Raw genomic sequence first — 14,120 nt, 5'->3', positions numbered from 1 at the left:
AAAAAAATTAATTTTATGTGTCCATTTGAGAGAGCAGTCCGCAATTAGTCTAATGCAATATTTGTTTTATCAGTATGTGTTAACAGGGACAGTAGATCACCAAGAATACCAAGTACTCCAGCTGTAATAACACTGCCTGGGGCCAGCACTGTCTGTTACTGCCATACAGCATCACTGCTTAGTTACTGCTGGAGTTCAGACTATTCTTGTATTTTACTGTCCCTGTTAATGCAAATCAATACAATGCATAACATACTAGACTAACCTGTGGCTGCCCTATCAAACAGATATGTAAACTTCCACTTTAAAAAGCATTTCATTCACAATGGGAAACAAACTGATGCTTTTTGTTGACACTGGGTGTCACATGAAAGATATGGTGAGCAATATTGTTGGAACTGACTACAGCTATACACTGCAAAAACTAAATTGCCCATATCTGCTAGAACACCAGTGAAAATTCAGCTGATGGCATTTAGGAGAGACATTCTGTATATTAACAACATTTGATCACCTATTAACTCATTTATAAAAGACATACAGACAGTACCTCAGTCTTAGTCTATGGCAGAGAGAGTAAATCTTGTGCTATGTGTGGTGTTATAGAATTAACTAAGTACTTCAGTGATAAGGGTCTCAAGGTGAGTGTCACCAAATCTCAGTCATTCATAATTAAAACAGGCAGTTCTCACCTCACCAATGTAAATAGTGTATTTAATATCTCAGCAACAGAAACTGCCAGCTGTAAATTTCAGTGTGTATAATTTGATGAAAACCTGTGGGAGATGAATTGTGATTCTGCACATGAAAAATGTCAGTATTGACTTATATCTTCTTAGCGAGCCTGCAAAGAGAGTTCATAGCCAAACATTACAAATGGATGAATTTACCCCTTTCTTAACAGTGAGACTGAATTATGAGGCTGTGGATCTGATGTCCACTTATAAAGAAATACTTCTGTTACAGAAAAGGGAAAGGAGACTTTTACACAGGGTAGATCACGGAGAATCGTGTCATTTTTTCCATCAAAGTCAACGCACAATGTTGGTTTATTGGAGTATTTCATGTTATATCATTTTCTACAGGATATGCCATTCAGCCCTTTTTGTATTTTCTGTAGTGATCTTTTATACTTCAAACTATGCTTCTAAGCTCTGATGTAGACAAAATGTTATTTTATCGGTCTCTGTTAAACAAAATATTGCCTTTTACATCATGTGCTGAATAATGTTCATCATAATATTTGTCTGTCTACATTTAAATGTTAAGTAGCCAAGTTGTACTTGTGGCTACTAGATAGCACTCTCGGTACAATGCTCTCCTTCCCACAGTTGTTAATGTGGGTGCTTTGGTCTGAAGCACAACATATGCAGGCCATAGTGGCTCACCTTCCATACATTTTACTTTAAATTGTGACTAAAGCTGTTTTGCTCTATATTTATTTTATATGCGACATGTAAGTACTATTTCTTTTTGTACCATTAATTTTCAAACTGTATTTCTATGCTTTTACATAAGCAAAATGTTACCATGTCTGCTGTTGTCATATAAAACTTTGCCTATGAGTTCAAGTACGAAATATTGTTCATTTTAACATTCAGCTTCCTATATTTTAAATATTAAGTATCCTACTTATTTTCATGGCTACCAGATGGCACTCTTGGTGTCATGTTTACCTGCCCGCACTCATTAACACGGGCGCCTCAGTCTGTTGCTACCTGTGGCTTTACAGATATGAGCAGCCCTTAGCGGCTTGCCTTCATGCATTCTTTTCAAAAAAATGTTGTGACTAAAGCCCTTCTGGCCTCTTATTTATTTTATTCATGGCATGTAAGTACTTTCTCTGTCTTGTATTGTTAGTCAGTACTTACACTTTTACATAAAAAAATTTTCTTTTCCCATAAATTTGTAATTATTCTCTCTTCATGACACACAGTGTCACTACATTCTATCATTGAAGGTTTCAAGGGCTGTTGCATGTCCAATGCTGTGGATGGTAATGTGGAAAATTTGCTTTGGGATGAAGTGATAAAATTATTTACAGGGATGAAACACGTACTAATAGTGAAGGTAACAGTGACATTCGTGAATCCTGTGATTAGAAGGCTGGTGTTTCTGTCTAATTTATCTACACTGCAAAAAATGTAATTATTGGGGACAATATGGTGAACAGTTTTTGTAAATGGATAATATGACACAATTTTATACTTGTGTGTGGTTTGTATTCAGGCTGATACGATACGTTGGTGACAGTAATACTTGGAAATTAAAACACATATCATCTGGTAATATCAGCAATTTTATTTTACTATCTGATTTCTGGCACAGCTTTACAAAAGAGATACTCTTTGATGTAAATACTTCATACAAAATAATATAGAAAAAAGAACTTTAGACAAGTATATTAATTATCAGAAGAATTTATTTGTTAAATACACCAAGTTACCTGTAAACTAGCTATCTAGCCTTCAACAGGATATGAAATGCTACCAAAAAGAAAAATCTTCTTACAGGTGAATAAAGGAGTTGGCACTCAGTCATTTATTTATTACAAACACTGCTTAAGAAAGATTTCAGAATAACCAGTTTTCAGAATAGATATGTTTTGGATTATATACAACATACTTTTCTGAAAAGAGAATACCATATCTGAATATTTTATGCATGGCTTATTTTTTACTGCATAAATTCATTCCACCTAGTGCATACATTTTGTACTGTTCCAGACCCAAACACCAAGACCACATTTGCTTATGTATGCAGATAGTATTTACAAAGCTATTTTGACTGTAATTTCTTATTTGATTAACATTAACTCCATCACAAGTATCCAAAAACCTTTAGACTGTGTCCTTTATGTTTTCTGAATATGTGGTGGAAGGGAGATATGAGACATCAAAAATTGCAGTTAAACATACTATTTCTTTCTACATCTGAAAGAACTTTACAATACATACTGTAAGTTTTGAAATATTACTATAATTAAAGACAATGGTTGGTTTCATCATGTTCATTTAAATGAGTAGGCTTGAACAGATAAGAAAAATGAGTAGCTCATTTTTATTACAAATATTTGTACATGATAATAAACAAATTTATGAAGCTCATCATGTACATTTTCAAGGAAAATAGAACCATTCCTATTACCATGTGATGGCTGGTTGACAAGAGACATACTAAAACTTACCAAGTCACCAGCTTTTGGAACCAGAGGTTTTTTTTAGTCTGGACAAGATCTGAAAACATGAGAACCTGAAAGTGATATAAATGGCTGTTAACAGCTCAAAGAGAAGAGAGACTGTTGTAGAAGCAAAGATGAGTAAAATGCACTCAACACCAATAATATGTGATTTTGTAGGTGGAGGGTTTTTCAATGGCACATGCCTGACTCATGTCACTCATCCCCCTGTGACTAGTAAATCACTGTTTATTATTGACTTATTTTCACTGTCAGTCTTATCACTGCCAGGTTCTTCCTACAGAAGGAGCATCACCTGTTTTATTATTATGGCTATATTTCTCTCTCTCATTTTATGTTTTTGTCTGTTATACTGTTTTACCTATTTTTCAAGATGTGATGATTATCTTTTTCTTATTACTTTTCCCCCACACCTTTACATATCTTTCTCATCTATGTTTCTAATCCCTCATCATTCTCTGTGATGTGTCTGCAGTCTTCTCTGTCGTTTTGGCTCTGGGTTTAATGTAAAATTTGTTCCTGACATCTCACTGTTCACTTGTCCCATACCCAAACCTGTTTTACTGTGACTATTGGATGATTTCCCTGACTTATTGCCTAATTTGAGATGGTCATTCCTTTTCTCTCTGAGATGTGCAAAGAAACAACAGATGCTGGAAGATAGTGAATATTTCTGTTTTGTGTTTGTCATACTACTTGACAAATATAATTTTTTCTAAAATTACTTTGTTTTAGTTTCATTAAGGCATGTTCTTTCCCTTTTCAATTTATTTTTATTTTGATAGCAATAGACATTCTAAGGAACTGTAAACATTAACAGTTTTGATGTGAACAGACTAAAAGACTCACTCAGCTGAATGAATTTAAAACTCTTATGCCCAAAAACAATTCATATGTGGATGGTACGCCCACATATTTACTAATGCTATAATAACTGTATTAATGAACTAGTCATTCTGCATGATAATCTGAAAAATGTGTGAACCTTATGACCATATCCTGTTGCTTACAGAAAAATTTGCTTCTGTATACATCGCTAAACATTTTCTATCTGAGTTACCAATATCTACATCTAAACACATAAATATATAGATAATTTTGGAGGTATGTACATTATAAAGATATAATATGTACTCTGCTAATGCTCTAAAGCTTAAGAAGCAACAGATTGACTTACTTGTAAATATTAAAAAAAAAACATTGAAATATTTTATGGCACAATGCTGGAACAGGTTAGTAGGGAATTCTCACACCCAAAATAAGCTATTCCAGCTCTAGATGTGCAAGAGAATTGACAGAAAAGTGATGCTTTATGCTTGTGCGTTTGCAAGAAGTGGGACGGGACCAGGACGGTGCAAGTTTACTGAGGTGCACTGACTGTAAGGCAAGTTGATGTGAATATGTGCATGCATATGTGTTTACTGCTTTGTGCACATGTAAACAGCTTCTGTGCTTGTGTCTTATGAAATGGGGATGTAGCAAGAAAAGTACATAGCTACAGACGAATGATCCGTAGGCTTTGAAAATGATGCAAGCTGTTCATGTTGCATCATATGGTGCCTAACACTGCTGCAGAACATTCAATAATCAGATATTTGTCATTGTTCTACTCTTTTTCTCAGTTAAAAATGCAGTTCCATTTGAAGTGATTTATGGGAGCTCTTACAGTAATCTGATAGTAGCATAAATAATTTCATGTATTTATTACATTTCCTTCATCTAAAATACAAATTAACTTCTGAAACAGTGAAACCACTGATCAAGCTGTTAGCCTTCTACGCTACTGGGACACTGGCCTCATGTGCCGTATTATGCTTGCACCATTTATTTGCATCTTTATTTGTTTACCATTTGCTTATATACCTATTATCTTCACCTGCAATGTAACCATAAACAATAAATTTCTTTAAGCCATGTTGTATACCTTGTCAGCCAACTGTTACATGCTTCAGAGATGGTGAAAAAATCAAAGTGTGAAAAAAGTAATAAATATGGAACAATCTACTGCTTTTGTTGTTATATTTTAATACTTCCCAAATAGCCAGTGAAATAGCAACTGGGCAGTTGTTTGTACACAGTACAGAAAAGCGTTATCAGAAAATAACAGTGAAAAACTATCTAGATGTAGTGGATGATAATTCTCCTTAATATAGAGGAGCTAATCTGCATAAATAGTAGGGAATTATTTAATATTATTTACTTACAGCATTTCATAGATAAAGTGACACTGGTCACATAGCAAAGAATAAAATACAAAGTAACAAGAAGCAGAATGAACATAAAAATGTGTGGGTAAAAAGTAGTTTGTTGGTTGATGTCTAGAAAAATACAGATCACTTCTAAAGAAGGCTTCATAAAAGATTCCTTTGTGGTTTATTCATGGCTGTTGTTTCATTATTTGTGATTATCACTCAATTGAACAAACTGAATAAATTGATGGATTTAGACTCAAATTGTTAGGATAGCAACCACTTGATTAATTAACCCCAAGAGTATGACAGACATAATGACAACTTAAAAACGGCCAAGATGTATACAAATTCACATATGCAGCTTGTTGTTACTTGATTATCAAAATTCATATTGGCGGGGTGGCTCAAATAATAAGACCAAAACAAAGAAACATTCATAGGCTACTGCACAGTTTATATATACAGAGGTAAATGTTAATGTGCATGAGTAATTATTGAGCATACACATTTTTGCATATAGTTTACAGACATTGTTTCACCAAGAATCCACAGTGAACTCAACCAAAATGGACATGTGCAAATTCAAGATAATTGACATTAAATTTATATTACTGATAAGAATATAATTGAACAATTTTATCTCAATATTAATATTTTAAACATCAACATCAGAAGATGTACCCACATGTGATTTATAATGAAAGATAATTCTAAAGTAGAATAACGTGTTTCTACAGCTGCCAGTAAAGGCAATAGGATTGCTGAGCAAAGTACTGATAGAATATAGAGATTTCATTATTGTGTAACTATAACAAAATATTCTAATCAAAAGAGCAAAGAATGAAAAAACAAGATTCTGTGTGTGACATGAACATTCTGTGAACATCTATTTAATTAAAATATGAGCTTTCAACAATAGCCTTTCATCTTCATCAGAACAGCTGTCTGTCATCTTTCTACCAGAGATTGTGTTGATTTCTATGGTGTTAGTAGTGCCTGTTGAAAGATAAAAAATGAGTTGATAACTTTTCAGCATCTTTTTGTTTATAGTAGTGCATGGAAGTGGGCACTCAGTGTTGAGAAACTGCAAAGAAATTCTCTAAGTTATTTATATTTAATAGGAACCAGTAATAGCACAGACATTGACAAATCTCTGACAGTGTGATGACCATCGGTGGGTGCTGACAAAGATGATGAGTTAAAAATAAGAACAACAAGAATATCATACTTTATAAATGGAAGTTACTGTGAGAAACTTTGTTTCCATATTTCATGAACTTAATAACTATTGTTTACATTGTTTTGTTAATGATATAGTGAAATGACATTGTCAAAGAAGTCAAAAGTACAGCAACTGCCTGAATAAACAGTCATTTGTGATAGAGGAATATTGAAAACACAGTTTCTAATTGGAAAAAGAGAGATCGCAAATGGCTAGTTCAGACAATGTGTCATGGGTGTTACATGTGGAATAGTTATTTGTAAGAATAAGAACTCCTGTGTTCAATAGTGTGCTTTACAGTTGATTGTATTAAAAACCTGATGTATTATTTTCACTGCTGGAGGTTTCAGTTGTATGCTGGTGGACACAGCCAGTGAAGAATGTTTGCTTCACTTGCATTTCCAGAACCCTTTATCATCAATATATACATAATTATTGTTTAAAAGTCATTAAACTGCTTGGATATTGTTCTTTCATTTAGTAATCAGAAATTACTGAGATCTAAATTTAATAAAACAAAGGTTATTGACGAGGAAACTAGCTTTTAAATTGACTGTAGATAGTATTTTTACATAAATAAATACTGCTAAATGAAAATTTATTACTTTTATCTAAATCAGTAGAGTATGTACACTCCCTGACAACTCAATTTCTTAGTCCTTAATTGGAAATCAGTCAAAGTCAAGCAAACAGTGTGTTGCGTTACTAATGATATCGTCTGGTGTCCAATGACACTTCAATATAGAACAGCTGCAGCAGTAAAGCTTCCTGTTTTAAGTTCTTATCAGTTTTAACAAACTGTTATTTATGATGTAATACCAGGTACTGTGCTGCATATGTGTTAGTTGATGAAGCATTTCATCTTAAATTGCAAAAAGCACAAAAAGTACAGTAGTTGCTTACCTCCACATTACATTTTTTTTCTGCTCTATGTTAATTGGTGCAGGTAACTTCTATACTGCTCCTCTCTCTCCAGCACTCTATGCATGCTGTGGAGCTTCATGTGTCTGTTCTCTGTAAACCCTTTCACAAATCAGCAAAAAAGTGTGCTGACAATATTCAAATGACTGTTGACAGACACACTGAAACTATGCATTGCTTTGCTTGGCCAAGTATTAGTTGATAGGTTTGTCATTCTGTTCCTTTGACTTGTTGATGAAATAACAGTGCCTCTCAGTGTCACATTGCCGGACTCTTATGATTGGTCTTGTGTAACTGTATCCACTTTGCACACACGAATGAAAGAGGAAGAGTGAAACACTATTCCAGATACATAATCTTGAAGAACTATATGGTAATTGCTGAGTTTATTCCTCTCTTAATTTTAATTCTGGTACCTTGTACCCTAAGTGAGAAGTTTATTATAATCAACTTATTTTCACATTGTGGAGAACAGTGCCAAGTACTGAATCACAAAAGAGAGAGATGTTGGTAAGTTATGAAGACTGCTGCTTCTTTTCAGGTAAAGGCCTTGTTTTAATTGTGCTTATAGGTAGAAATGACCAACAAATGACCACATAAATTAACAACTACTGAAACCTAATAACTAATCTGTTATGTTACAGTGTTTAGCTGTATTTCTACTGAATAAACACTACAATTCTCTGTCTGAAACATGAATCCCTCTTCCTTATAGCAGTAAAGAGTTTTGACACCTAGTTTACATGCATTTTATTTGAATAATTGCCTACCTCTTGCACACAGTTTTGTGTAGAGTTGATTGGAATTATGCAAGGCAACTGAAAGTGTGAAAGATGACTCACCAGTGTTTCGGCCAGAACATAATGTGTATTGTTTAGGCTCTTGTGTGCTATGTTGGATGGTTCCACTGAAATGTCACATAATTTCAATGCAGGAGCAATTCTTCCTCTTTAATTGATGATTTTTAATGTTGGCTGAAAACTCTCAGTAGAGTCTTTGTGAAATGCAACTCAGGAAACAAGCTCTCTCCCCCTCCCCCCCCCCCCCCCCCCCCCCTACAATCTACTTGATTATAGGACTAGCAGTGGATTTAAGCTTCACTGAAGCTAGATTCTGCTTTGTCATTAATCAAATCATCACTTATATGAAGATGGAATACTGCTTTGGTAAGACTGATCCAGAAAGAGGAAGCAGTAGAGATGATCTCAATATGTTGATTATCCAATGTCATGGTTTCAGTCAATGCTCAGTAGCTGCTGTCTGAGATCTGTCTCTTAAGAATATGTACAACAAACACTGGCGCCATACACTGTTAGAGTAACTGCATTTCCTGACCAGTAGTCTGAATATAAGAGAGTAGATTGACTAAAAAAAAGAGCTTTGGTGTTACTTCCTCTTCCTGGGACAGTATTATCAAAGAGGTTGACAATATGCTGATGCTCTAATTAACAAAGCCCTTTAGTTTAACACCAGAAACTTGTGTTGACCATCCTAAAACCAGGTCAAATTGTAGACAGAATTGCAAAAAATAGTCCACTACTCTGCACATTTGCATTCGAAATCTTGGGTTTGCACATGCTCAGTGGAATGTCTTCATTACAGTTAATGACCTAGTAGGGTCTCCAACTAATATTCATTGGGATTATCTGAAGGTGAAAAGCTGGCTGAAATACTTTATCCACATAGCACATGCTATGGGCCAGGAGCTATCAGGGGGCCTGCAGCAACACTTCCTACTTTGTCAGGAGAAAACTATGCATTAGCAGGTTTGAACTGAATATAATAACACTGTTTAGAATTATGTGCACATGATTGTTCAGTACTTTAAAAGCACTGGAAGTAACAGACCAGTGACATAAAATTGTGTGTATTTTTCAATATTTGAAGAATACATTTGACATAATTCTATTTTATTTTATCACATTCTACATATTGCTAATTGCTACAAGAGTTTTATTTGTATGTTATGTTCCACTGTGATCTAGTGTGCGTTCTTATGAACTTGTTCCATAATATTGATGGGAGAAATTATTTGCCAAACATGGTTAACAAATCCTTTCTAAGAATCATTTGTTGATGTACCCCCTCACCTAATGAAGTAGGCTTGGCAGAAAGATGGTTGGACAACCAGAATATTCCCGAAATCGGACAGCTACGCTTTTGAATTTAGGTTGGTGATAATTGGCTCAGTTAATGCTGTTTTATATGGTCCTGTTTTACATTTCTTCCAGTAATTCTGAATTCAGCCACAGTGGGCCTTTACAATGTGTGTGTGTGTGTGTGTGTGTGTGTGTGTGTGTGTGTGTGTGTGTGTGTGTGTGTGTGTGTGTGTATTGTGTGTGCCAGTACCGAGGCACTATGTTGTTAATTTTGAGTTACATCATGTGTAGCAATGGGCGAAGGCATCAGCAATATTGAAGTTGGAAAACAACAGCTCACTGCAGGTAGCCTTTAGTTCTTTTAAACTGAATTCTTAAGCTTTGTTTGCAGCAGAGTGAACACAAATGATTTGTTGTTTGGTTGATTTGGGGGAGGGGACCAAACAACGAGATCATCAGTCCCATTGAATTAGGGAAGAATGGGGATGTAATTCAGTCATGCCTCATCAAAGGAGCCACACCGGCATTTGCCTGAAGTGATTTAGGGAAATCACAGAAAACCTAAATCAGGATGGCCAGACATGGGTTTGAACTGTCATCCTTCTGAATGTGAGTCCAGTGTGCTAACCACTGTGCTACCTCACTCAGTAACATAAATGAACAAACTTCAATGAAAGATAATCTCTCTGACGTAAACAGTAGCCAAGCACAAGCGGATACCATTTGGCCATTTTCAGTTCACATTCACAGGAGTTTGCTCATGTTCTGCTGGTTGTTGGTCTTTCAGTGAACAATCAAAGGAAGTTTACATTCTCCACTTTGGTGCTAGCAACACAGAGAGCTTTTATCCACTGTTTGGGGAGCAAACTTTTGTTGCTGTGAGTTGTGTTGACAACAGAGGGGTCTGAAGAGACTGTAATGTTTTTGGTAGCAGAATATAAACATAATAGATATCTTTGAGAAGGTTCTGGATCTAGATGGGCCAGTGAGGCCCAATCCTCTGTCACCTCATACTCTGCCAATGGCATCACTGGGTATGCAGCAAATCCTTCTAGATACAGATGGTGGTGTAAGGAGGGCATGTGACCAGCACACATCTCTCCTGGGTGTTGTCGGGTTTATTGACCTTGGAATTGCTTCAACTCAGTCAAGTAGCTTCTCAGTTGATCTCACAAGGGTGAGTGTACTCTGTTTTAGTCCTCTGACCAGATATCAAACTCACGTCCTCTGCATGGGAGTCACCTGCACTGACAACTCAGATACAGAGGAAAGAAGGTGCCTGTGGGAGCCTCAGGACAAATGTTGAAGGAAGAGAAATGTAATCAGTATAAAACTGCCAAAAACTCGAATGTGCAACTGGAGATGTGAAAAAGACAATAAATTCATTAGATAGGAATGGAATGAATAAGTAAAAATTTTGTTTTTATTTTTATTAAGAAATAATGGCACATGAAAGAAAACAAGAACCTACTCATAAGTATCTATTATGCTGACTAGAACTAAAAATATACAAAAGACCTGATCATTTTCCTTACATTCACTGTGGGTGATGCATTGTAGTTATTTCAGTGGTTACCAATGTTAAATAAAAACCGTTTTTCTGTGATCACACTATCTTCTTGATTTCAGCATTGCATATAATAATTTTGCACACTATTTTGTGTTGCTGTCTGATGCTAGAAACAAATTGAGTAACGATATGATAAAAGCGGAATTATGCATTTGTTGTAATTTGGTTTGCAACATGCAAGTAAATTTTAGCGAAAATTAAAAGTAAAAAAATTGTTGACAACTGAAACTAGCAATTTTAAACATAATTTTTAATGTTTACTAATTTACTGTGTTCACCCTCAGACATCACCATAGCAGATCATTTCACCAGGTTACAATCAGTAATTTTGTCAATTTAATCTGGCAATCCTAAATACAACATACATGACTGCCTGTGACCCTGTGTGCTGCCATGTGGAAACAAGAGACTATTTCTAGAAACCAGCAGTGAACTATTAAACCATATAGCATGCATAACACACTAACTTTCAGCTCATGGATGGATTGGATGAAACTGTAGTAACATGCAAAACAAACTTACACTGTTTTCAATGCATTTTTATATTCTATATCTAATTGTAAGTTTTCTCCAAATTTTTGGGTAAGCTTAGCCTTAAAAACCTCTTAAGAGCTTCCCTAGTGAAAAATGTAGCTTTCAAATCACATTTTATTAATCTTTAAGTATACTAGTGAACTTTAACAACTAGAAGGTTTGAAAGTATTGCGATAACACCCATTAAGATGTTCAGAGGTGAGGTTTTGCAAATACTGTTATAAGTGTTATAGTCTTTGTTTGAAAACCAATTTATTTGTCAACATTGCTATGTTATAACACTTACTCAATTACTGGATTACTACTCGTAGTTGCAGCAATGTGCATTTCCATCCTCAGATCCATAAAACTGGGCAGTGGTAGCTACAGAATGCAATGCTAACACAACTCCTATCACATGAGGGCTATACAATATTCATAAAAATTGAGGCATTACAATGAAACGCCAGGTCTTCTATTATGAAATATGTACAACTTTGAGTATGTATGGCAAAGAACTAGACAGATAGGCTACACACCACAGCTTGCTCTGTGGTGTAAAGCCAGTTTAGTTGCGACAATTACTCTGCCCTCATGTGACAGATTGACGTAAGCATTGTATAACGTAGCCACGAATGCCCGGTTTTATGGAGCTGAGGATGGCAATACATATTGCCAAAACCCAGTAACTGTATTAACATAGCGACCTTGGCAAATAAATTGATTTTCAAAAGAAGATTACAACACAAAATTATATGGCGCCTCCTGAACTGAGTGATCATGTCAGGAAACCATAATATTATAAGTGGTATAAACTGAATCAGCGTTTTTAAAGTTTATTTCCTATTTCTTTACTTTCAGGAATATTAACCAGTGGCATTTTTCTGGTTATTTACTTTAATAATTAACAAGAATTTCTCAAGTTTTCTGACCAAAAAAATGGAAATTTTAGAATCTTGCCCCCTCTTGAACAAGTTTCTGAGGATGTCCATGTCTCTCCCTACACAATTTTGCTCGCTTCATCAAAATCGACGTGGTCGCCATGCAAATTAATCCTGTCAGAATATGACAGTTTTGCATCACGGCGATAACTAGTGTCGTATCGAGTGAAACAGGTGTTGCGATCATTAGTGCCAAAGAACAATAACACCGTGTTCCCAGCATTGAGATGCTATTCTGGTACTCTCGTACTGTCTTCACTTCCCTCCAGCGTACGAAAGAATGGTAATGAACAGCAGCAAATTATCCGCGAATGCGCATTTGCTTCCATTCTCTCTGGTGTAAAAAAAGGCTTTAGAACCTGCAGATCAAATGTCAGGAGCTATTGCACTATTAAATCGAGGCATTTACATATAAAAAAAGTGCAAGGAGAATACGAGGACCCGTCCGGGCAGTGAGGTGACCAGTCGTCTGCAGTACGCAAGTCCCTGTGCGACAAATAGTAATTACGTAGCTACTACAATTGTTGAGAAGCAGTGCGACTAGCCGAGCACCCTGAGCAGGTAGGGGTAGACGCTGCCAGAGCGCTCCTGGGGCCTCTGCAGCCGCCTCTTGCGGCCGCTGTGTGGCGGAGGCGCCTCGGGTTCGTACTGCAGCGGGTCCGCCGCCTCCACCTCCTGCTGGCCCGCCTCTGCTGTCCGCGCCGCGCTGGCGCCAGTCGTGCTGCCCAGCCGAACCGTGCTCGCTCCAGTCGACACTGGCGCCACTTCCGCCACTCCCGACGCCGCTTGCGTCGCGGCCGACGCCGTCGTAAGGCGCGGCGGCGTACGCCTTTCCCCGCCGCCGCCGCCCGCGTCCTCTGACAGAGGAGGTGGCGGCGTCGCTTCCGGGACAGCGTCCCGCCTCTCCTCGACTCCGGTGGCCGTGGAGACCTCTGCGTAGCCGGAAGACGCGGTGGCGTCTGTCACGGAGCTGACGCTGGAGTCGTAGTACGCCTCTGTGGCCGCGGGCGGCGCTTCGGTGCCGGCAGACGTCGGTGCCGGAGACGCGTCCGAGCCCGGCGTCTCGCGGCGCGACCGGTCGTCGCCGACGCTGTCGTCGTCGCCGGTGGTCGCCGTCTGTTCCGTCTCAGCCGTGGAAGCTGGCGCCGACTCTGATGTGGCCACCGCCGTAGTCGTCATCGTTGCCTGAGTCGTGCTCGTCGCCCTCATAGTGGACACTGTGGGCGTTGACGTGGTGGCTTCCTGCTCGCAGGCCAGTTGACGTTCCATCTCCTCGCGGCTCTGAAACAACCCAACATTGCTTCTCTGTCGATCCAGTGTGGATAAGGGACACCGATTTTTCAAATATTTACCAAGGAAAATCGCCAAACAACCGAAGACATACTTTTTAAAAGTCATTTTATTCGAAAAATAAAACAATTTTGGCGTCTCAATAATGCTATCTTTGGGCTCCTACGCACTCC

The 14,120-nt window shown here is 37.4% G+C and overlaps 1 protein-coding gene across 1 annotated transcript in view; it reads right to left on the bottom strand.

Annotated features, from left to right (window-relative positions):
* Nucleotides 1-2,281: 2,281 nt before the first annotated feature.
* The window catches only part of LOC126273193 (uncharacterized), a 493,173-nt gene continuing 481,334 nt past the window's right edge, over nucleotides 2,282-14,120 (bottom strand). Inside the window, exon 6 of the mRNA XM_049976718.1 lies at nucleotides 2,282-13,938. Coding sequence (XP_049832675.1) covers nucleotides 13,198-13,938 — 741 coding nt within the window. The 3' untranslated portion in view covers nucleotides 2,282-13,197. The remainder of the gene's footprint in view (nucleotides 13,939-14,120) is intronic.

Source organism: Schistocerca gregaria, chromosome 5 (genome assembly GCF_023897955.1).
Source record: "Schistocerca gregaria isolate iqSchGreg1 chromosome 5, iqSchGreg1.2, whole genome shotgun sequence".
Classification (NCBI taxonomy): domain Eukaryota; kingdom Metazoa; phylum Arthropoda; class Insecta; order Orthoptera; family Acrididae; genus Schistocerca; species Schistocerca gregaria.
The sequence above is the reverse complement of the archived record's forward strand: the minus strand, read 5'-3'. Positions and strand labels throughout refer to the sequence as shown.